This window comes from Ammodytes marinus (assembly GCF_949987685.1).
Source record: "Ammodytes marinus genome assembly, chromosome: 16".
Taxonomy (NCBI): Eukaryota; Metazoa; Chordata; class Actinopteri; order Uranoscopiformes; family Ammodytidae; genus Ammodytes; species Ammodytes marinus.
This window is the reverse complement of record NC_137220.1, coordinates 3,459,576-3,485,603: the sequence shown is the minus strand read 5'-3', so window position 1 is coordinate 3,485,603 and position 26,028 is coordinate 3,459,576. Positions and strand designations below refer to the sequence as shown.

The 26,028-nt window shown below is 42.1% G+C and overlaps 1 protein-coding gene across 1 annotated transcript in view; it reads right to left on the bottom strand.

Moving 5' to 3' along the window:
- Positions 1 to 2,009: 2,009 nt before the first annotated feature.
- Positions 2,010 to 26,028, bottom strand: part of LOC307262833 (CMP-N-acetylneuraminate-beta-galactosamide-alpha-2,3-sialyltransferase 4-like) — an 83,990-nt gene continuing 59,971 nt past the window's right edge. Inside the window, exons 10-11 of the mRNA XM_080043828.1 lie at positions 2,969 to 3,121; positions 2,010 to 2,887 (exon numbers count right to left, since the gene is read on the bottom strand). Coding sequence (XP_079899954.1) covers positions 2,798 to 2,887; positions 2,969 to 3,121 — 243 coding nt within the window. The 3' untranslated portion in view covers positions 2,010 to 2,797. The remainder of the gene's footprint in view (positions 2,888 to 2,968; positions 3,122 to 26,028) is intronic.

The window sequence follows — 26,028 nt, the reverse complement described above, 5'->3', positions numbered from 1 at the left end:
GGGTTACAACAAACAAAATGTAGTTCACTGTATGTAAAACAAAAATGGGAACGTGAAGGAAACATTGTTATAAAGGAAGAAGATTGGGAAAACTTATGTGAGACAGTGGAAAACTTCCAGCTCAACTGTATGGCGAGAGTTTTGCTGGAAAACCCTTATAAGGTTTTTCATTACTCCAGCTCAAAAGAAGCACTACACAAATTCTTCGGCGTGCTGGCAACAGTGTGGGTGCCTCGAAGCAAATAATTTTCACATATTTTGGTCCTGTACATCATTGATTCCATTTTGGCAGGAGGTTTATAAAGTTGTGCGAAGCATTTTTCAGACGGACATTCAATTTAATTTTGAGTCTTTATATTTGGGTGCCTTAACATCAGAAAATGTCTCTTCTAATGTCAAATATTTATTTAGGATCCTAAGTGCTGCTAGTAGAAAAGCTATTACTAGAAGATGGTTAAAACCAGGAAAGCCTACTGTGGAGGAATGGATTGATATTATCTATGATATTTTTAAGATGGAAAGGATTACTTTTGGTTTGAGACTGCAACAGGAAACTTTTTTGAAAAGATGGGAAAGATGGATAACGTATGTCACACCAATACGACCTTCATTTGTCTAAAGTGGATTTGTGTGTCCGGTTTGTTTTCTTTTATTTTCCCTCTGTAGAGGGCTTTATGTGTCACTGAGGTTTACCCCAACATGTTTGTTTATTTTATTTTGTTCTTGTTCTTATTTTACTATATTTAAAAAAAAATATTATGTGTATAATACAGTATGTATAAAGCCTTAATAGGTCCTTGCTCACTTTTGTACTTCTTACTGGGCCTTTGATACTTTTATGTGGTTATAAATGTACATTTACAGAAGACATAGTGAGAAGTATGATATGTATTATTATTGACTGAAATGTATGGACCTGGAAAATAACAATAAAAAAAGAATTTCAAAAAAAATTAAATGCATTGTAACGCGCGTTTCTGAGCTATGTACCGCGTTACATATTACCATTTTTTTTGCTGTAATGCCTTACATTACCGCGTTACAGCAAAACGTAATGCATTACAGTAATGCATTACTTCCTGTAACGCGTTACTCCCAACACTGCGTATCAGCAACACGCAGGCAAAACACACAGATTTAGACAGAAACAGAACACACAGCTGAGCTAATCTGCAATAGCAGAATTGCACAAAGCAGTAACATAAAACATTCTGGTAGTTACAGTATAATAGTAGACACCGGAGCAGTACAAAGGTACCTTGCTTACAGTCTGACCTTGAGGAAAAAGTCCCCATCACTATTCAAGAGATTCGACATCCCACTCAAGTGTGCCTCACTTGAGATTTCACCTTCTTGAAAGAACACTTCACACCAGACTATTGGAAATGTGGTACAGTAGGTACCATTTTAACGTTATTATTAGAAGTAGCAGTAGCTGTTGTACGAGAAATAGCCTTACAGCATTCACTGTTCATCCCTATGACTGAATGCAAAAACAATTATTTAGTGCCATTCTGATCTCAGCTCTTAACCCTGTCACAGCTGAGGTAGTGAGTAAGCCTAGTTCATAAATTCCCAGGGCACGGCTCCATTAATGTCAACTCTAATAAAGGTCAGTGTGTACAGATAGTAGCACCCATCATTAACATATGTCGCTAGTGGCAAATGTATGCTTGTCAATCTCAGTCATTAGCTTTGCGCAATTGTCTGTTCCCCCAGATGTTCCTATCCGTACAAGTACACGTACAGTGCTTAGTTTTGCTGTTATCATTAGCCCAGGGCACTTTAAGAGGGGCTGCTGCATGACTGCACCATGTGTAGTGCAGTAGAGTGCCCACCATGTAATATGCGGTATGCTATGTGGTAGAAGCTCTCTGCCATCTTGTGGTGACAGTGCTTTCAAACTCATGCTTAGCAACAGCCTCATGAACTATCAGTCATGTGAACATAAATAAGATGACAAAAATGTGAAATGTAAGAATGTTATATGAGAAACAAATTGAATTCATTTAGATTTATTTTTGAATTAAAAATGTATTTCATTCTATACAATAAAAAATATCCAGTGGTACCATTTACCAGAATTGTCTCAGAAAAAAAAGATTAAATAAATTAAAAAACAATGCACCTGATACAAAATACAAGTCGTATTTCCAGTCAAAGAAATCTAAAAAGTAAAGTGAATTTAATTCAGCTAACTGTGTAAATCATGTTTGTGATGCATTCATTTTTAATCTAAAACACATTTTTAAGAGAAGTTCACAATCCCCAGAGATTCTAAAACACACCTTCACCGTAAAACAGATATTTTTGTATCGAAAGAAAGAACATTCAAGATCCGCTGTCTGATGTCAATTGTTTGCTGGAACTGGGTTACCACAAACAGACATCTGGTTCACAGGGTGGATAGACTATTCACAGTTAAATAGCCTTTCAAATACATTTGAAAGTTGTGATTTAAAACACATAAAAGTAACAAACCTTTCAAAGGTTCAGCAAAATGCTGAGCCATGTCACCAAAGAGTGTTGTATGTAGTTGGCAGTACTGAAGGAAAGCTGTTTAAGCAGTTGAAACACTTTTCTTGTGTTTGAGTTTTAAAGAACATAAGGTGCCAGGGAGATAAACATTCACCAGAGCTAGCTATGTGACACACCTGTGTCCCCCAAGGAAATACAAATGTCTTGTGTCCCACTTCAGAAGGCACATTTAGATCTAATTTGGATCAGAGTGACCCAAATCAAATACAATTTGGTGTTCAATCACTATTTGGATTAAATCAAATTTAAAGTGTTAGTATCATACATGTGGGTGCAGGTACAAAATGGCTCCTGAATCCTCCAGTCTTTTTAAGGCTTTGGCTTCGTGATTGAGGTCATGGACGGTGTTCTGCAACAGAGAGGAAGCTGTATGCTTGCATGTTAAAAAAAACACATATTTGACTAGATTTAAAGTATGACTTTTACCCACCATCATATCCTTCATCGTGTCATATCCATAGTAATGGATAGGGTGCCTTAGGCTCTTTGTGTCAGGGTATCCAAAACCAGCAATGTGGACCACATCACAGTAGTTGAGAGCAACAAACACAGCGAGGATACCCGTGGTCGGATGCACAGGTTTCTGAAACAAACAAAAACTAAATGATGAGTCCACTGCAATAATTATGTGTCATGACAAACTGTTCAAAGGTCCCATTTGAAGGATTTAGACATTGCTGCCGTTGGCGACTCCTAGTTGTATAAAATTAGAAAAGTAGCACTTGGGGCTTTAATATATTGAACAGATAAAATTGAGCAGCTGTAGCATAAAAAAACGTTGTCACATATGTCGTGAGTCTACAAAAGCAAGCATTATGTGTAGAAAAAGGCAAAAAGCTGATAGATACGATAGATACATAGACTGACGGACGGACGGACGGACGGACGGACGGACGGACGGACAGACAGACAGACAGACAGCACTCTTCAAGCAGGCAGGAATATTTCAACGTAACTGAAGTTTCCCATTACACCACTAGATGGTAACAGAGGACAACATACACTGCAGTTCTTCTTGACCTTTACTTGCACTGCTTCCAAAAGAGCCTCTTCCCTGTCCATACTAACATAAGAGCCTCTTCCCTGTCCATACTAACTTTGGATGACCTCAGCATTAATTGTTGTGAAACTTCTTACAGTTACACAATGTAGTGTTTTGATTGTTGTTCCAACAGAGCTTGGATGCATTTGCTTTTAGTCATGCTGAAAGGTATGTGACAAGTGCCTGCAAAATGTTTGTTGTGAAATATTGAACATGTAGTGTCACGTAGACATTGCCAGGTAGACCTATTCAATTGATTCAAAGATTATCCTCACGTTTTAGTTTCATATGTCGACCCCCTTGACAAACCCTCACCCATCTGTGGATACTGAGGTTTCTGCATGATCTAAATATGATCTAATGCCAGAGACAAGGTAGCCAACATTGTCAAAACACATCTTATATGGGTGAGCTGATTTAGTGTTTCAAATAGTCGCTGCTTACTTGTTCAACACAGTGGTATCTTCCGTTACACATGCAGCACTACCTGTAACCTTGACCCCTTTCCTTTCCTCATTTCCGAAAGGTCATGGTTGCCGGACAGAAGAATTACTGGATATTATTAGCAAGTCTCCCTGCAATCTGAGTGTTTTCCAGCAGCTTACTCACTACCTTAGTATGGCCTCTTCTGAAGAAAAGCACTCCTTAAACCAGCAACTATAACAACTGCAAAAGACCTGAGGAATTGCTTTGCAACTGGGCAAAACCAATGTATTCTGATTCTGATTTTGAAAATGTAAGAGGCCTTTGGCATGTAGAGAGACACTGACGGACACTAGGGAAAACAGACATTCTGGCGTACTCGGGTGAGTCTTCACTCAAATTAGACTTGTTTATTCTTGAGCAGTTCTGTTTGGTGAGGCTACTCTGTTAGTGTGACTTGGGTGCTACTTGCCTGCTATTTAATCCTATCTATGGCAATATGTTAACATTGTAATGCAGACAACAAACAGTGTTCTACTTGATCTAAAAAAGAGACCCATTGTTGATGAGGCTGTTCAATTCCTTATATGAAAAGATGATCAGAAGTGATGATTATATTCATCTTAAAACAAGCAAAAAGACTGGACCTTTGACAAGGATTTTAGTGCTACATTCTGCAGAACAATTCAAATTGCTATCATGATAGCAATTTGAATTGTCCAAAACAACTCTAAAGTGGCACAATGCATGGCACAACAGCAACAAACCTTTTGTCTTTATTTTTTCAAGTTCCACAGGCACAAACACATTTACAAGGACCAACCTAAGCAAACAGAGCTCTCCGAAAATCAATCACAAGTCACTCCTTGTCTTTTAAGAGAATAATCTGCTCAAATCTAACGAGAGAAAAATAATCTACTTGACCAGTCAGCGGGTTTAAGAGGCAAACAATAACCTCCAACAACCCTAGTTAAAATGCAGTCATCAACCTTTGTTGCGTGATGTTTTACTTCTCTATTGATCTCTCACTTGCCACTTAATAAGCTGGCTGATAAAGGTATAACATTCCCCACAAAATACAATTAATATATAATAAAGCTTCATATAGTAAAGTCATGTACACTGTAAACAATTGCTGTACATTTACAGCAGGATTTCAACAGCATTAACCTGTTATTTATAAAAACAGCATTTAACTGTTAATATAAAAGGCAGTCTGTTAAATTACGGTCCTTTGCTGTTATTTTACGGAACAGTAATGTTTTTCAAAAATAATGAAATTTCCTGTTAATTCACCATCAAACTTGGAAGGGACTTGACATGAGCTGCCTGCACATGTGAAGCTTATAACATTTTCTTCATTCATCCTCATCCATCCACATCTTAACTAAAAAGTGTTGTTTACTTTATATCCTCTGGTTAAGTTTACTTAAAGTTGAGTTATATTTACTTGGAAATGGAAAGTTCAGTTAACATAATTAAACCAAGTTAGTCTTACTTAACTAAAGAGTTGTGTTACTCAGTAGAATTAAGGAAATGAATTGCCTTAGATAAATCAAATAAGCACAACCAAGTGTATTGTAGAGACGCCCGCTTTCCCACAATGACTTGCACTGGACTAAACGTTTGTTAAATTGCTATTTGCACCCTCAGTGAAGGGGATGTTTCATTCCATTACCTCACTATGCATTTTGTTTAAATAAAACATCTCTGTGTGAACTAACCGTTGTTTTTTTGGTTATAACAAATCGGTTTGTGGAACTCTTAAGCCTGATCCCTAGTTCAACTCAGGAGACAAATTACAAAAGAAACTAGAACTGCAAGCAGTTTTTACCGGGGGCCAAGCCTCCGACGCGACTCGTCGTCAACCGCCGCGCCGGCCGCTCACTCCGCAGAATCTGCGGATGTAAAGTTTTTGACCGTGGGATGTTCGGTGCGGGAGTTGTATAGGTATCGCTGTTTACGGATGAGTTTCGCGAAAGTGCCACGGTGGAACGATGCAGGTCAATTCACAGAACAAGTGGATGTCAAGTTTTTTAATGTGCGATGTGTGGTTGGCGAGTTATGAGCAAAAGCAGATTGTCAGCCTTGACAAAATGGCCGCCGGAGCTAATTGCACAATGTAATGTCAATGGACATGCTAACATTCCCGCCTTTTTTCTTTGATGGAAAAAAAAAATATCTAATTTTATTAAAAAGTCCCTTACACATTAATATTTCTTGGCCATATTTTTTATATAGACTCGTGTATGCCCCTTGATGGTTTCCCGTGAGTTTTAAGAAATTTCCTCTGGCCAATTAGGAGATATGAAATTTCCTAATTTATGGCGCCCCCTTATGGCGAAAATTTTCAAATTTTTTATTGAACGCAATTAAGGGTAGTCCCAACACATGTCTAAAATTTGGACTTGATCCGACTTATGATTTTGGATTTATGAATTTTTTCGTAAAACGTAGCTAATCAAGAAATATTTAAAACGCTACCGTTTCGTTATCCATGGTCGGATCAAAATGCTTTAGCAATTTTTTTTTCCGTGTGGGTCGGTAGATGTTCTGTGCAAACTTTGGTGTCAATTGTCCAAAAATTATGGGAGGAGTAGCGAAAAATATGTTTTGCAGTTTTCGCGATTTTGCGAAAAATCTATAATATCGCAAATGGGCGTGGCCTATGCCAAATGATGCAGCTGACTCCAGTGCATCTGTGGATATAAAGTTTTTGACGGTGGGACGTTCGGTGTGGGAGTTATGACCCCAAACGCGTTTTCCTCCGTTGTAGCGCCACCTAGTGGCCGGCATGTCTGAATTCTTTTGTATGCGTACACGGCCCGGCCCTGGATCTAGTCATGCAATTGGCATGTCTGCGCCCTTTACGGTTTGGGCTGTGCACGCAGTTTTAGATGACTACAAATAATAATAATAATAACTAGAACTGCAAGCAGTTTTTACCGGGGGCCAAGCCTCCGACGCGACTCGTCGTCAAGCGCCGCGCCTGCCGCTCACTTCGCGGAATCCGTGGATGTAAAGTTTTTGACCGTGGGATGTTCGGTGCGGGAGTTGTATAGGTATCGCTGTTTACGGATGAATTTGGCGAAACTGCCACGGTGGAACGATGCAGCTCAATTCACAGAACAAGTGCATGTCAAGTTTTTTAATGTGCGATGTGTGGTTGGCGAGTTATGAGCAAAAGTAGATTGTCAGCCTTGACAAAATGGCCGCCGGAGCTAATTGCACAATGTAATGTCAATGGACATGCTAACATTCCCGCCTTTTTTCTTTGACGGAAAAAAAAAAATCTAATTTTATTAAAAAGTCCCTTAAACATTACTATTTCTTGGCCATATTTTTTCTATAGACTCGTGTTTGCCCCTTGATGTTTTACCGTGAGTTTTAAGAAAATTCCTCTGGCCAATTAGGAGATATAAAATTTCCTAATTTATGGCGCCCCCTTATGGCGAAAATGTCCAATTTTTTTATTGAACGCAATTAAGGGTAGCCCCAACATATGTCTAAAATTTGGACTTGATCCGACTTATTATTTTGGATTTATGAATTTTTTCGTAAAACGTAGCTAATCAACAAATATTTAAAACAATACCGTTTCGTTATCGATGGTCGGATCAAAATTCTTTTACGTGATTTTTTTCCGTGTGGGTTGGTAGATGTTCTGTGCAAAGTTTGGTGTCAATTGTCCAAAAAATATGGGAGGAGTAGCGAAAAATATGTTTTGCAGTTTTCGCGATTTTGCGAAAAATCTATAATATCGCAAATGGGCGTGGCCTATGCCAAATGATGCAGCTGACTCCAGTGCATCTGTGGATATAAAGTTTTTGACTGTGGGACGCTCGTTGTGGGAGTTATGACCCCAAACGCGTTTTCCTTCGTTGTAGCGCCACCTAGTGGCCGGCATGTCTGAATTTTTTTGTATGCGTACACGGCCCGGACCTGGATCTAGTCATGCAATTGGCATGTCTGCGCCCTTTACGGTTTGGGCTGTGCACGCAGTTTTAGATGACTACAAATAATAATAATAATAATAACTAGAACTGCAAGCAGTTGTGAACGGGGGCCAAGCCTCCCACGCGACTCGGGATCGGGCGTCGTCGTCCGCTGCGCCGGCCCCTCGCTTCACGGAATCCGGGGATGTAAAGTTTTTGAATGTGGGATGTTCGGTGTGGGAGTTATAGCCCCAAACGCGTTTTCTTTGCTTTTTGTGGTTTTGGTGCCCCCTTTGGATGACATTCGCAAAACTGTGTTATATAGAAAGATGCAGCGCAATGTACCGAACAAGTGGATGTCAAGTTTTTGAATGTGTGATGTTTGGTATGGGAGTTATAGCCCCACACGCGTTTTCTTTGCTTTTTGTGGTTTTGGCGCCCCCTATGGATGACATCCGCAAAGCTATGTAAGATGGAAAGATGCAGCTCAATGTACCGAACAAGTGGATGTCAAGTTTTTGAATGTGGGATGTTCGGTTTGGGAGTTATAGACCAAAAGGCAAAGAAATTGCAGAGAAAGATGCTCAAGTGGATAAGGAGATGTATACTTTTTGTGTTTTTGGCGCCCCCTTTTGGCGAAATATTCCATTTTTTTTTCAGTATGTTCATTAGGACAGTAAGACCATATTTCTAAAATATTGTCTTGATACGATGTATAGTTTTGGATTTATGATCACTTACGTACAAGGTATTACAAGGAAGATAATCAGCGAATCTTTAAAGCGCTACCGTTTGGTCTTCCGATGGTCGTAGAAAAATTATTTGACCAACTTTTGCTCGTGGGAGTCGGTGGAGCATAATGCTTTTGGTTTCGTCCAAATCGGGCAAAAACTGTAGGAGGAGTATGTTTTGGTGACTGACACAGTTTTTGCGATGTAGCGAAAAATCTATAATACGCAAATGGGCGTGGCCTATCTCAAAAGATGCAGCTGACTTGTGTGCATCTGTGGATATAAAGTGTTTGACTGTCGGACTTTCGGTGCGGAAGTTATAGCCCCAAACGCGTTTACCTTTGTTGTAGCGCCACCTAGTGGCCGGGATGTCTGAATTTTTTCGTCTGTGTACCAGGCACGGACTTGGATCTAGTCATGCAAGTGGCATGTCCCAGCCCTTTACGGTTTTGGCTGCAGCACCATTTTAAATAAAAAGAAGAAGAAATGTTCAATATCGAAAAATCGAATCTTTAAAGCGCTAGCGTTTGGTCTTCCGATGGTCATAGAAAAATTATTTGACCAACTTTTGCTCGTGGGAGTCGGTAGAGTATAATGCTTTTGGTTTGGTCCAAATCGGGCAAAAACTGTAGGAGGAGTATGTTTTGGTGACTGACTCAGTTTTTGCGATGTAGCGAAAAATGTATATATACGCAAATGGGCGTGGCCTATCTCAAAAGATGCAGCTGACTTGTGGGCATCTGTGGATATAAAGTTTTTGACTGTCGGACTTTCGGTGTGGAAGTTATACACGTTTTCCTTTTTTTGTAGCGCCACCTAGTGGCCGGCATGTCTGATTTTTTTTGTCTGCGTACCAGGCACGGACCTGGATCTAGTCATGCAAGTGGCATGTCCCAACCCTTTACGGTTTGGGCTGCAGCACCAGTTCTAGACGACACCAAATAATCCCAGCAAGATCAATAGGGTTCCCTGCCCCGCAGGGCTTGGGAACCGCGTTGCTCTGCAAAACGCGGTCCCAGCCCTTCTCGGGCTTGGCCCCCTAATGATCAATCTCAAAGCCACTGTCACTGTGTAGTGAATGAACAACATGCTTGTTTTTAAACAACACACCTACAACTAATCAACAAGATCTTGTTAAAATACACACTCGATATACTTTCTGCAAGTATTATCTGCAGTTTCAGAGTTTTGTCTCTCCTTCAATCATACTTTCTAATACAATAAGACATTTGTAAATCTTTAGCATACATAGCTTACCCTATATAACACATTGCTACAACAGAAAACAGGCAATAACTGAAACATGTTATTTTGAGTGACATGACATATTATGCTACTGTGGTGGAATTTATGTGGAGGGAGAATAAAAAGTACAATAGTTTAGGCTGGGACTGCAGTCAGACCCTCTGCTTCTCCCTGCTTCTGTCCCCCTGTCTGAATCGGAAAACCTCCTCTTCACTTTTTTCTTGATGTATTTCTGTGGCATTATTCTGCTCCGACCCTCTTGCTCTTTCCAGTATTGTCTTTTCCTCAGTCATTGGTCACCCCAGCTATTCTGGCCGGGAAGAATCAAGATGTAAAATGCTCTAATATCTAAAATCATTCAATTACATTGCAATGTGTTTTTTATTTTTTTTAATAAGTCCCGCCCACATATGAATTTCTTTGCCATATATTTTTTATAGACCCAGGTATGCCCCGTGATAGTATCCCTTGAGTTTAAAAAAAATCCCTTTTTTAAAAATGGATTTGCACAAATCTTTAAAGCGCTACCGTTTGGTATTCCGATGGTTGTAGAAAAATTCTTTAGACAACATTTGCTCGTGGGAGTCGGTAGAGCATGATGCTTTTGGTTTCGTCCAAATCGGGCAATAACTGTAGAAGGAGTGTGTTTTGGTGACTGACACAGTTTTTTTGATGTAGCGAAAAAAAATCCCTTACGCAAATGGGCGTGGCCTATCTCAAAAGATGCAGCTGACATGTGGGCATCTGTGGATATAAAGAGTTTGACTGTGGGATGTTTGGTGTGGAAGTTATAGCCCCAAACGCGTTTTCTTTGATTTTTGTGGTTTTGGCGCCCCCTATGGATTACATTCGCAAAACTACGTTAGACGGAAAGATGCAGCTCAATGTACCAAACAAGTGGATGTCAAGTTTTTGAATGTGCGATGTTCGGTTGGGGAGTTATAGCAAAATCAAATTGTCAACCTCTCCATTGTAAAGACACTTTTTTGAATTTTCCCGCCAAAACACTTCGAAACAGGAAGTAAAAGTGAAAAAATAATTTGTTTAATAAGTCCGGCATACATAGGAATTTCTTGGCCATATTTTTTTTATAGACTCAGGTATGCCCCATGGTAGTCTCCCTTGAGTTTCAAGAAAATCCCTTTATTTATTTTTTTCAAGGGATTTTCGCAAATCTTTAAAGCGCTACCGTTTGGTCTTCCGATGGTCGTAGAAGAATTATTTGACCAACTTTTGCTCGTGGGAGTCGGTAGAGCATAATGCTTTTGGTTTGGTCCAAATCGGGCGAAAACTGTAGGAGGAGTATGTTTTGGTGACTGACACAGTTTTTGCGATGTAGCGAAAAATGTATATATACGCAAATGGGCGTGGCCTATCTCAAAAGATGCAGCTGACTTGTGGGCATCTGTGGATATAGAGTTTTTGACTGTCGGACTTTCGGTGTGGAAGTTATAGCCCCAAACGTGTTTTTCTGCTGTTGGAGCGCCACCTAGTGGCCGGGATGTCTAAATTTTTTGTCTGCGTACGTACCATGGACCTGGATAAGCCATGCAAGTGGCATGTCCCAACCCTTTACGGTTTGGGCTGCAGCACCACTTTTACGCATGGAAGAATAAGAATAAAGAATAAAGAATAAAGAATAATCCCAGCAAAAACAATAGGGTTCCCTGCCCCGCAGGGCTTGGGAACCGCGTTGCTCTGCAAAACGCGGTCCCAGCCCTTCTCGGGCTTGGCCCCCTAATAATAATAATCGCCACTAAAACAATAGGGTTCCCTGCCCCGCAGGGCTTGGGAACCGCGTTGCTGTGCAAAACGCGGTCCCAGCTCCTGCTCGGGCTTGGCCCCCTAATAATCGCCACAAAAACAATAGGGTTCCCTGCCCCGCAGGGCTTGGGAACCGCGTTGCTGTGCAAAACGCGGTCCCAGCTCCTGCTCGGGCTTGGCCCCCTAACTAGAACTGCAAGCAGTTTTTACCGGGGGCCAAGCCTCCGACGCGACTCGTCGTCAACCGCCGCGCCGGCCGCTCACTCCGCAGAATCTGCGGATGTAAAGTTTTTGACCGTGGGATGTTCGGTGCGGGACTTGTATAGGTATCGCTGTTTACGGATGAATTTCGCGAAAGTGCCACGGTGGAACGATGCAGCTCAATTCACAGAACAAGTGGATGTCAAGTTTTTTAATGTGCGATGTGTGGTTGGCGAGTTATGAGCAAAAGCAGATTGTCAGCCTTGACAAAATGGCCGCCGGAGCTAATTGCACAATGTAATGTCAATGGACATGCTAACATTCCCGCCTTTTTTCTTTGATGGAAAAAAAAAATATCTAATTTTATTAAAAAGTCCCTTACACATTAATATTTCTTGGCCATATTTTTTATATAGACTCGGGTACGCCCGTTGATGGTTTCCCGTGAGTTTTAAGAAAATTCCTTTGGCCAATTAGGAGATATAAAATTCCCTAGTTTATGGCGCCCCCTTATGGCGAAAATTTCCAATTTTTTTTTTGAACGTAATTAAGGGTAGCCCCAACATATGTCTAAAATTTGAACTTGATCCGACTTATGATTTTGGATTTATGAATTTCTACGTAAAACGTAGCTAATCAACAAATATTTAAAACGCTACCGTTTCTCTATCCATGGTCGGATCAAAATGCATTAGCATGATTTCTTTCCGTGTGGGTCGGTAGATGTGCTGTGCAAACTTTGGTGTCAATTGTCCAAAAATTGTGGGAGGAGTAGCGAAAAATATGTTTTTCAGTTTTCGCGATTTTGCGAAAAATCTATAATATCGCAAATGGGCGTGGCCTATGCCAAAAGATGCAGCTGACTCCAGTGAATATGTGGATATAAAGTTTTTGACTGTGGGAGTTTCGGTGTGGGAGTTATGGCCCCAAACGCGTTTTCTTTGGTGTAGCGCCACCTAGTGGCCGGCATGTCTGAATAGTTTTGTATGCGTACACGGCCCGGACCTGGATCTAGTCATGCAATTGGCATGTCTGCACCCTTTACGGTTTGGCCTGTGGACACAGTTTTAGGTGACTACAAATAATAATCCTTACTAAAACAATAGGGTTCCCTGCCCCGCAGGGCTTGGGAACCGCGTTGCTGTGCAAAACGCGGTCCCAGCTCCTGCTCGGGCTTGGCCCCCTAATAATCGCCACAAAAACAATAGGGTTCCCTGCCCCGCAGGGCTTGGGAACCGCGTTGCTGTGCAAAACGCGGTCCCAGCTCCTGCTCGGGCTTGGCCCCCTAACTAGAACTGCAAGCAGTTTTTACCGGGGGCCAAGCCTCCGACGCAACTCGTCGTCAACCGCCGCGCCGGCCGCTCACTCCGCAGAATCTGCGGATGTAAAGTTTTTGACCGTGGGATGTTCGGTGCGGGAGTTGTATAGGTATCGCTGTTTACGGATGAATTTCGCGAAAGTGCCACGGTGGAACGATGCAGCTCAATTCACAGAACAAGTGGATGTCAAGTTTTTTAATGTGCGATGTGTGGTTGGCGAGTTATGAGCAAAAGCAGATTGTCAGCCTTGACAAAATGGCCGCCGGAGCTAATTGCACAATGTAATGTCAATGGACATGCTAACATTCCCGCCTTTTTTCTTTGACGGAAAAAAAAAAATCTCATTTTATTAAAAAGTCCCTTAAACATTAATATTTCTTGGCCATATTTTTTATATAAACCCGTGTATGACCCTTGATGGTTTCCCGTGAGTTTTAAGAAAATTCCTCTGGCCAATTAGGAGATATAAAATTTCCTAATTTATGGCGCCCCCTTATGGCAAAAATGTCCAATTTTTTTATTGAATGCAATTAAGGGTAGCCCCAACATATGTCTAAAATTTGGACTTGATCCGACTTATGATTTTGGATTTATGAATTTTTTCGTAAAACGTAGCTAATCAACAAATATTTAAAACGCTATTGTTTCGTTATCCATGGTCCGATCAAAATTCTTTTACAATTTTTTTTTCCGTGTGGGTCGGTAGATGTTCTGTGCAAACTTTGGTGTCAATTGTCCAAAAATTGTGGGAGGAGTAGCGAAAAATATGTTTTGCAGTCTTCGCGATTTTGCGAAAAATCTATAATATCGCAAATGGGCGTGGCCTATGCCAAATGATGCAGCTGACTCCAGTGCATATGTGGATATAAAGTTTTTGACGGTGGGACGTTCGGTCTGGGAGTTATGACCCCAAACGCGTTTTCCTTCGTTGTAGCGCCACCTAGTGGCCGGCATGTCTGAATTTTTTTGTATGCTGAAAATTCACGGACCTGGATCTAGTCATGCAATTGGCATGTCTGCACCCTTTACGGTTTGGGCTGTGCACGCAGTTCTAGCGGCGACAAATAATAATAAGAATAATAACTAGAACTGCAAGCAGTTTTTACCGGGGGCCAAGCCTCCGACGCAACTCGTCGTCAACCGCCGCGCCGGCCGCTCACTCCGCAGAATCTGCGGATGTAAAGTTTTTGACCGTGGGATGTTCGGTGCGGGAGTTGTATAGGTATCGCTGTTTACGGATGAATTTCGCGAAAGTGCCACGGTGGAACGATGCAGCTCAATTCACAGAACAAGTGGATGTCAAGTTTTTTAATGTGCGATGTGTGGTTGGCGAGTTATGAGCAAAAGCAGATTGTCACCCTTGACAAAATGGCCGCCGGAGCTAATTGCACAATGTAATGTCAATGGACATGCTAACATTCCCGCCTTTTTTCTTTGACGGAAAAAAAAAATATCTAATTTTATTAAAAAGTCCCTTAAACATTACTATTTCTTGGCCATATTTTTCATATAGACTCGGGTATGCCCCTTGATGGTTTCCCGTGAGTTTTAAGAAATTTCCTCTGGCCAATTAGGAGATATGAAATTTCATAATTTATGGCGCCCCCTTATGGCGAAAATGTCCAATTTTTTTATTGAACGCAATTAAGGGTAGTCCCAACATATGTCTAAAATTTGGACTTGATCCGACTTATGATTTTGGATTTATGAATTTTTTCGTAAAACGTAGCTAATCAACAAATATTTAAAACGCTATTGTTTCGTTATCCATGGTCCGATCAAAATTCTTTTACAATTTTTTTTTCCGTGTGGGTCGGTAGATGTTCTGTGCAAACTTTGGTGTCAATTGTCCAAAAATTGTGGGAGGAGTAGCGAAAAATATGTTTTGCAGTTTTCACGATTTTGCAAAAAATCTATAATATCGCAAATGGGCGTGGCCTATGCCAAATGATGCAGCTGACTCCAGTGCATATGTGGATATAAAGTTTTTGACTGTGGGACGTTCGGTGTGGGAGTTATGACCCCAAACGCGTTTTCCTTCGTTGTAGCGCCACCTAGTGGCCGGCATGTCTGAATTTTTTTGTATGCTGAAAATTCACGGACCTGGATCTAGTCATGCAATTGGCATGTCTGCACCCTTTACGGTTTGGGCTGTGCACGCAGTTCTAGCGGCGACAAATAATAATAATAACTAGAACTGCAAGCAGTTTTTACCGGGGGCCAAGCCTCCGACGCGACTCGTCGTCAACCGCCGCGCCGTTCGCTCACTCCGCAGAATCTGCGGATGTAAAGTTTTTGACCGTGGGATGTTCGGTGCGGGAGTTGTATAGGTATCGCTGTTTACGGATGAATTTCGCGAAAGTGCCACGGTGGAACGATGCAGCTCAATTCACAGAACAAGTGGATGTCAAGTTTTTTAATGTGCGATGTGTGGTTGGCGAGTTATGAGCAAAAGCAGATTGTCAGCCTTGACAAAATGGCCGCCGGAGCTAATTGCACAATGTAATGTCAATGGACATGCTAACATTCCCGCCTTTTTTCTTTGACGGAAAAAAAAAAATCTAATTTTATTAAAAAGTCCCTTAAACATTACTATTTCTTGGCCATATTTTTCATATAGACTTGGGTATGCCCCTTGATGGTTTCCCGTGAGTTTTAAGAAAATTCCTCTGGCCAATTAGGAGATATAAAATTTCCTAATTTATGGCGCCCCCTTATGGCGAAATTCTCCAAATTTTTTATTGAACGCAATTAAGGGTAGCCCCAACATATGTCTAAAATTTGGACTTGATCCGACTTATGATTTTGGATTTATGAATTTTTTCGTAGAACGTAGCTATCAACAAATATTTAAAACGCTACCGTTTCGTTATCCATGGTCGGATCAAAATGCTTTAGCATGATTTCTTTCCGTGTGGGTCGGTAGATGTTCTGTGCAAACTTTGGTGTCAATTGTCCAAAAATTGTGGGAGAAGTAGCGAAAAGTCAATTAGGAGATATAATATTTCCTAATTTATGGCGCCCCCCTATGGCGAAATTTTCCCAATTTTTTATTGAACGCAATTAAGGGTAGCCCCAACATATGTCTAAAATTTGGACTTGATCCGTTTAATGATTTTGGATTTATGAATTTCTACGTAGAACGTAGCTATCAACAAATATTTAAAACGCTACCGTTTCGTTATCGATGGTCGGATCAAAATGCTTTAGCATGATTTCTTTCCGTGTGCGTCGGTAGATGTTCTGTGCAAACTTTGGTGTCAATTGTCCAAAAATTGTGGGAGGAGTAGCGAAAAGTCAGTTTTACAGTTTTCGCGATTTTGCGAAAAATCTATAATATCGCAAATGGGCGTGGCCTATGCCAAATGATGCAGCTGACTCCAGTGCATCTGTGGATATAAAGTTTTTGACTGTGGGATGTTCGGTGTGGGAGCTATGACGTTTTCCTTGATATAGCGCCACCTAGTGGCCGGCATGTCTGAATTTTTTTGTCTGCGTAGTCCGGACGGACCTGGATCTAGTCATGCAATTGGCATGTCTGCACCCTTTACGGTTTGGGCTGTGCACGCAGTTTTAGGGGGGTAAGTATAATAATCCTTACAAAAACAATAGGGTTCCCTGCCCCGCAGGGCTTGGGAACCGCGTTGCTGTGCAAAACGCGGTCCCAGCTCCTGCTCGGGCTTGGCCCCCTAATAACTAGAACTGCAAGCAGTTTTTACCGGGGGCCAAGCCTCCGACGCAACTCGTCGTCAACCGCCGCGCCGGCCGCTCACTCCGCAGAATCTGCGGATGTAAAGTTTTTGACCGTGGGATGTTCGGTGCGGGAGTTGTATAGGTATCGCTGTTTACGGATGAATTTCGCGAAAGTGCCACGGTGGAACGATGCAGCTCAATTCACAGAACAAGTGGATGTCAAGTTTTTTAATGTGCGATGTGTGGTTGGCGAGTTATGAGCAAAAGCAGATTGTCAGCCTTGACAAAATGGCCGCCGGAGCTAATTGCACAATGTAATGTCAATGGACATGCTAACATTCCCGCCTTTTTTCTTTGATGGAAAAAAAAAATATCTAATTTTATTAAAAAGTCCCTTACACATTAATATTTCTTGGCCATATTTTTTATATAGACTCGTGTATGCCACTTGATGGTTTCCCGTGAGTTTTAAGAAATTTCCTCTGGCCAATTAGGAGATATGACATTTCCTAATTTATGGCGCCCCCTTATGGCGAAAATTTCCAAATTTTTTATTGAACGCAATTAAGGGTAGTCCCAACATATGTCTAAAATTTGGACTTGATCCGACTTATGATTTTGGATTTATGAATTTTTTCGTAAAACGTAGCTAATCAACAAATATTTAAAACGCTACCGTTTCGTTATCCATGGTCGGATCAAAATGCTTTAGCAAGATTTATTTCCGGGTGGGTCGGTAGATGTTCTGTGCAAAGTTTGGTGTCGATTGTCCAAAAATTGTGTGAGGAGTAGCGAAAAGTCAGTTTTGCAGTTTTCGCGATTTTGCAAAAAATCTATAATATCGCAAATGGGCGTGGCCTATGCCAAATGATGCAGCTGACTCCAGTGCATCTGTGGATATAAAGTTTTTGACTGTAGGACGTTCGGTGTGGGAGTTATGACCCCAAACGCGTTTTCTTTCGTTGTAGCGCCACCTAGTGGCCGGTATGTCTGAATTTTGTTGTATGCTGAGATTTCACGGACCTGGATCTAGTCATGCAATTGGCATGTCTGCACCCTTTACGGTTTGGGCTGTGGACGCAGTTCTAGCGGCGACAAATAAGAATAATAATAATCCTTACAAAAACAATAGGGTTCCCTGCCCCGCAGGGCTTGGGAACCGCGTTGCTGTGCAAAACGCGGTCCCAGCTCCTGCTCGGGCTTGGCCCCCTAATAATAATAATAATAATAATAATAATAATCCTTACAAAAACAATAGGGTTCCCTGCCCCGCAGGGCTTGGGAACCGCGTTGCTGTGCAAAACGCGGTCCCAGCTCCTGCTCGGGCTTGGCCCCCTAATAATCCTTACAAAAACAATAGGGTTCCCTGCCCCGCAGGGCTTGGGAACCGCGTTGCTGTGCAAAACGCGGTCCCAGCTCCTGCTCGGGCTTGGCCCCCTAACTAGAACTGCAAGCAGTTTTTACCGGGGGCCAAGCCTCCGACGCAACTCGTCGTCAACCGCCGCGCCGGCCGCTCACTTCGCAGAATCCGTGGATGTAAAGTTTTTGACCGTGGGATGTTCGGTGCGGGAGTTGTATAGGTATCGCTGTTTACGGATGAATTTCGCGAAAGTGCCACGGTGGAACGATGCAGCTCAATTCACAGAACAAGTGGATGTCAAGTTTTTTAATGTGCGATGTGTGGTTGGCGAGTTATGAGCAAAAGCAGATTGTCAGCCTTGACAAAATGGCCGCCGGAGCTAATTGCACAATGTAATGTCAATGGACATGCTAACATTCCCGCCTTTTTTCTTTGACGGAAAAAAAAAAATCTAATTTTATTAAAAAGTCCCTTAAACATTACTATTTCTTGGCCATATTTTTCATATAGACTTGGGTATGCCCCTTGATGGTTTCCCGTGAGTTTTAAGAAAATTCCTCTGGCCAATTAGGAGATATAAAATTTCCTAATTTATGGCGCCCCCTTATTGCAAAATTCTCCAAATTTTTTATTGAACGCAATTAAGGGTAGCCCCAACATATGTCTAAAATTTGGACTTGATCCGACTTATGATTTTGGATTTATGAATTTTTTCGTAAAACGTAGCTAATCAACAAATATTTAAAACGCTACCGTTTCGTTATCCATGGTCGGATCAAAATGCTTTAGCAAGATTTATTTCCGTGTGGGTCGGTAGATGTTCTGTGCAAAGTTTGGTGTCAATTGTCCAGAAATTGTGGGAGGAGTAACGAAAAGTCAGTTTTGCAGTTTTCGCGATTTTGCGAAAAATGTATAATATCGCAAATGGGCGTGGCCTATGCCAAATGATGCAGCTGACTCCAGTGCATCTGTGGATATAAAGTTTTTGACTGTGGGACGCTCGGTGTGGGAGTTATGACCCCAAACGCGTTTTCCTTCGTTGTAGCGCCACCTAGTGGCCGGCATGTCTGAATTTTTTTGTATGCGTACACGGCCCAGACCTGGATCTAGTCATGCAATTGGCATGTCTGCGCCCTTTACGGTTTGGGCTGTGCACGCAGTTTTAGATGACTACAAATAATAATAATAACTAGAACTGCAAGCAGTTTTTACCGGGGGCCAAGCCTCCGACGCAACTCGTCGTCAACCGCCGCGCCGGCCGCTCACTTCGCGGAATCCGTGGATGTAAAGTTTTTGACCGTGGGATGTTCGGTGCGGGAGTTGTATAGGTATCGCTGTTTACGGATGAATTTCGCGAAAGTGCCACGGTGGAACGATGCAGCTCAATTCACAGAACAAGTGGATGTCAAGTTTTTTAATGTGCGATGTGTGGTTGGCGAGTTATGAGCAAAAGCAGATTGTCAGCCTTGACAAAATGGCCGCCGGAGCTAATTGCACAATGTAATGTCAATGGACATGCTAACATTCCCGCCTTTTTTCTTTGATGGAAAAAAAAAATATCTAATTTTATTAAAAAGTCCCTTACACATTAATATTTCTTGGCCATATTTTTTATATAGACTCGTGTATGCCCCTTGATGGTTTCCCGTGAGTTTTAAGAAATTTCCTCTGGCCAATTAGGAGATATGAAATTTCCTAATTTATGGCGCCCCCTTATGGCGAAAATGTCCAATTTTTTTATTGAACGCAATTTAGGGTAGCCCCAACATATGTCTAAAATTTGGACTTGATCCGACTTATGATTTTGGATTTATTAATTTTTTCGTAAAACGTAGCTAATCAACAAATATTTAAAACGCTACCGTTTCGTTATCCATGGTCGGATCACAATTCTTTCGAATGATTTCTTTCCGTGTGGGTCGGTAGATGTTCTGTGCAAAGTTTGGTGTCAATTGTCCAAAAATTGTGGGAGGAGTAGCGAAAAATATGTTTTTCAGTTTTCGCGATTTTGCGAAAAATCTATAATATCGCAAATGGGCGTGGCCTATGCCAAATGATGCAGCTGACTCCAGTGCATCTGTGGATATAAAGTTTTTGACTGTGGGACGTTCGGTGTGGGAGTTATGACCCCAAACGCGTTTTCCTTGGTGTAGCGCCACCTAGTGGCCGGCATGTCTGAATTTTTTTGTAGGGCGGGAGGCCGGGGGTCTGAACTAGTCATGCAAGTGCCATGTCCCAACCCTTTACGGTTTGGGCTGCAGCACCACTTTTACTCGGAGAAAAATTAAAATAATAATCCTTACAAAAACAATAGGGTTCCCTGCCCCGCAGGGCTTGGGAACCGCGTTGCTTTGCATACAGCGGTCCCAGCCTGCTCGGGCTTGGCCCCCTAATAAAAACAATCCTTACAAAAACAATAGGGTTCCCTGCCCCGCAGGGCTTGGGAACCGCGTTGCTGTGCAAAACGCGGTCCCAGCTCCTGCTCGGGCTTGGCCCCCTAACTAGAACTGCAAGCAGTTTTTACCGGGGGCCAAGCCTCCGACGCAACTCGTCGTCAACCGCCGCGCCGGCCGCTCACTTCGCGGAATCCGTGGATGTAAAGTTTTTGACCGTGGGATGTTCGGTGCGGGAGTTGTATAGGTATTGCTGTTTATGGATGAATTTTGCGAAACTGCCACGGTGGAACGATGCAGCTCAATTCACAGAACAAGTGCATGTCAAGTTTTTTAATGTGCGATGTGTGGTTGGCGAGTTATGAGCAAAAGCATATTGTCAGCCTTGACAAAATGGCCGCCGGAGCTAATTGCACAATGTAATGTCAATGGACATGCTAACATTCCCGCCTTTTTTCTTTGATGGAAAAAAAAAATATCTAATTTTATTAAAAAGTCCCTTACACATTAATATTTCTTGGCCATATTTTTTATATAGACTCGTGTATGCCCCTTGATGGTTTCCCGTGAGTTTTAAGAATTTTCCTCTGGCCAATTAGGAGATATGAAATTTCCTAATTTATGGCGCCCCCTTATGGCGAAAATGTCCAATTTTTTTATTGAATGCAATTATGGGTAGCCCCAACATATGTCTAAAATTTGGACTTGATCCGACTTATGATTTTGGATTTATGAATTTTTTCGTAAAACGTAGCTAATCAACAAATATTTAAAACGCTACCGTTTCGTTATCGATGGTCGGATCAAAATTCTTTTACGTGATTTTTTTCCGTGTGGGTCGGTAGATGTTCTGTGCAAAGTTTGGTGTCAATTGTCCAAAAATTATGGGAGGAGTAGCGAAAAATATGTTTTGCAGTTTTCGCCATTTTGCAAAAAATCTATAATATCGCAAATGGGCGTGGCCTATGCCAAATGATGCAACTGACTCCAGTGCATCTGTGAATATAAAGTTTTTGACTGTGGGACGCTCGGTGTGGGAGTTATGACCCCAAACGCGTTTTCCTTCGTTGTAGCGCCACCTAGTGGCCGGCATGTCTGAATTTTTTTGTATGCGTACACGGCCCGGACCTGGATCTAGTCATGCAATTGGCATGTCTGCGCCCTTTACGGTTTGGGCTGTGCACGCAGTTTTAGATGACTACAAATAATAATAATAATAACTAGAACTGCAAGCAGTTTTTACCGGGGGCCAAGCCTCCGACGCAACTCGTCGTCAAGCGCCGTGCCTGCCGCTCACTCCACAGAACCTGTGGATGTAAAGTTTTTGACCGTGGGATGTTCGGTGCGGGAGTTGTATAGGTATCGCTGTTTATGGATGAATTTTGCGAAACTGCCACGGTGGAACGATGCAGCTCAATTCACAGAACAAGTGCATGTCAAGTTTTTTAATGTGCGATGTGTGGTTGGCGAGTTATGAGCAAAAGTAGATTGTCAGCCTTGACAAAATGGCCGCCGGAGCTAATTGCACAATGTAATGTCAATGGACATGCTAGCTGAGATTAGCATTGCGCCTTTTTTCTTTGATGGAAAAAAAAAATATCTAATTTTATTAAAAAGTCCCTTAAACATTACTATGTCTTGGCCATATTTTTTATATAGACTCGTGTATGCCCCTTGACGCTTTCCCGTGAGTTTTAAGAAATTTCCTCTGGCCAATTAGAAGATATAAAATTTCCTCGTTTATGGCGCCCCCTTATGGCAAAATTCTCCAAATTTTTTATTGAACGCAATTAAGGGTAGCCCCAACATATGTCTAAAATTTGGACTTGATCCGACTTATGATTTTGGATTTATGAATTTTTTCGTAAAACGTAGCTAATCAACAAATATTTAAAACGCTACCGTTTCGTTATCGATGGTCGGATCAAAATTCTTTCGAATGATTTCTTTCCGTGTGGGTCGGTAGATGTTCTGTGCAAACTTTGGTGTCAATTGTCCAAAAATTGTGGGAGGAGTAGCGAAAAATATGTTTTTCGGTTTTCGCGATTTTGCGAAAAATCTATAATATCGCAAATGGGCGTGGCCTATGCCAAATGATGCAGCTGACTCCAGTGAATCTGTGGGTATAAAGTTTTTGACTGTGGGACGTTCGGGGTGGGAGTTATAGCCCCAAACGCGTTTTCTTTGGTGTAGCGCCACCTAGTGGCCGGCATGTTTGAATTTTTTTGTAGGCCGAGAGGCCGGGGGTCTGAACTAGTCAGGCAAGTGGCATGTCCCAACCCTTTACGGTTTGGGCTGTGGACACAGTTTTATGCGGCGAAGTATAATAATAATAATAATCGCCACTAAAACAATAGGGTTCCCTGCCCCGCAGGGCTTGGGAACCGCGTTGCTGTGCAAAACGCGGTCCCAGCTCCTGCTCGGGCTTGGCCCCCTAACTAGAACTGCAAGCAGTTTTTACCGGGGGCCAAGCCTCCGACGCAACTCGTCGTCAACCGCCGCGCCGGCCGCTCACTTCACGGAATCTGTGGATGTAAAGTTTTTGACCGTGGGATGTTCGGTGTGGGAGTTTTATAGGTATCGCTGTTTACGGATGAATTTCGCGAAACTGCCACGGTGGAACGATGCAGCTCAATTCACAGAACAAGTGGATGTCAAGTTTTTTAATGTGCGATGTTTGGTTGGAGAGTTATGAGCAAAAGCAGATTAAAATGGCTGCCGGAGCTAATTGCACAATGTAATGTCAATGGACATGCTAACATTCCCGCCTTTTTTCTTTGACGGAATTTTTTTTTAAAAATTTTATTAAAAAGTACCTTAAACATTACTATTTCTTGGCCATATTTTTTATATAGACTCGGGTATGCCCCTTGATGGTTTCCCGTGAGTTTTAAGAAAATTCCTTTGGCCAATTAGGAGATATAGAATTTCCTAATTTATGGCGCCCCCTTATGGCGAAATTCTCCAAATTTTTTATTGAACGCAATCAAGGGTAGCCCCAACATATGTCTAAAATTTGGACTTGATCCGACTTATGATTTTGGATTTATTAATTTTTTCGTAAAACGTAGCTAATCAACAAATATTTAAAACGCTACCGTTTCTCTATCCATGGTCGGATCAAAATTCTTTCAAAAAAATCTTTTCCGTGTGGGTCGGTAGATGCTCTGTGCAAAGTTTGGTGTCAATTGTCCAATAAATATGGGAGGAGTAGCGAAAAATATGTTTTGCAGTTTTCGCGATTTTGCGAAAAATTTATAATATCGCAAATGGGCGTGGCCTATGCCAAATGATGCAGATGACTCCAGTGCATATGTGGATATAAAGTTTTTGACTGTGGGACGTTCGGTGTGGGAGTTATGACCCCAAACGCGTTTTCCTTCGTTGTAGCGCCACCTAGTGGCCGGCATGTCTGAATTTTTGTCATATGCGTAGTCCGGACGGACCTGGATCTAGTCATGCAATTGGCATGTCTGCACCCTTTACGGTTTGGGCTGTGCACGCAGTTTTAGGGAGGTACAAATAATAATAATAATAATAATAATAATAATCGCCACTAAAACAATAGGGTTCCCTGCCCCGCAGGGCTTGGGAACCGCGTTGCTGTGCAAAACGCGGTCCCAGCTCCTGCTCGGGCTTGGCCCCCTAATAACTAGAACTGCAAGCAGTTTTTACCGGGGGCCAAGCCTCCGACGCGACTCGTCGTCAAGCGCCGCGCCTGCCGCTCACTTCGCGGAATCCGTGGATGTAAAGTTTTTGACCGTGGGATGTTCGGTGCGGGAGTTGTATAGGTATCGCTGTTTACGGATGAATTTCGCGAAAGTGCCACGGTGGAACGATGCAGCTCAATTCACAGAACAAGTGGATGTCAAGTTTTTTAATGTGCGATGTGTGGTTGGCGAGTTATGAGCAAAAGCAGATTGTCAGCCTTGACAAAATGGCCGCCGGAGCTAATTGCACAATGTAATGTCAATGGACATGCTAACATTCCCGCCTTTTTTCTTTGACGGAAAAAAAAAAATCTAATTTTATTAAAAAGTCCCTTAAACATTACTATTTCTTGGCCATATTTTTTCTATAGACTCGTGTATGCCCCTTGATGGTCTACCGTGAGTTTTAAGAAAATTCCTTTGGCCAATTAGGAGATATAAAATTTCCTAATTTATGGCGCCCCCTTATGGCAAACATTTCCGATTTTTTTATTGAACGCAATTAAGGGTAGCCCCAACATATGTCTAAAATTTGGACTTGATCCGACTTATGATTTTGGATTTATGAATTTCTACGTAAAACGTAGCTAATCAACAAATATTTCAAACGCTACCGTTTCGTTATCCATGGTCGGATCAAAATTCTTTCGTATGATTTCTTTCCGTGTGGGTCGGTAGATGTTCTGTGCAAAGTTTGGTGTCAATTGTCCAAAAAATATGGGAGGAGTAGCGAAAAATATGTTTTGCAGTTTTCGCGATTTTGCGAAAAATCTATAATATCGCAAATGGGCGTGGCCTATGCCAAATGATGCAGCTGACTCCAGTGCATCTGTGGATATAAAGTTTTTGACTGTGGGACGCTCGGTGTGGGAGTTAGGACCCCAAACGCGTTTTCCTTCGTTGTAGCGCCACCTAGTGGCCGGCATGTCTGAATTTTTTTGTAGGCCGGGAGGCCGGGGGTCTGAACTATTCATGCAAGTGGCATGTCCCAACCCTTTACGGTTTGGGCTGCAGCACCACTTTTACTCGGAGAAAAATTAAAATAATAATAATAATCCTTACAAAAACAATAGGGTTCCCTGCCCCGCAGGGCTTGGGAACCGCGTTGCTGTGCAAAACGCGGTCCCAGCTCCTGCTCGGGCTTGGCCCCCTAACTAGAACTGCAAGCAGTTTTTACCGGGGGCCAAGCCTCCGACGCGACTCGTCGTCAAGCGCCGTGCCTGCCGCTCACTTCGCGGAATCCGTGGATGTAAAGTTTTTGACCGTGGGATGTTCGGTGCGGGAGTTGTATAGGTATCGCTGTTTACGGATGAATTTGGCGAAACTGCCACGGTGGAACGATGCAGCTCAATTCACAGAACAAGTGCATGTCAAGTTTTTTAATGTGCGATGTGTGGTTGGCGAGTTATGAGCAAAAGTAGATTGTCAGCCTTGACAAAATGGCCGCCGGAGCTAATTGCACAATGTAATGTCAATGGACATGCTAACATTCCCGCCTTTTTTCTTTGACGGAAAAAAAAAATCTAATTTTATTAAAAAGTCCCTTAAACATTACTATTTCTTGGCCATATTTTTTCTATAGACTCGTGTTTGCCCCTTGATGGTTTACCGTGAGTTTTAAGAAAATTCGTCTGGCCAATTAGGAGATATAAAATTTCCTAATTTATGGCGCCC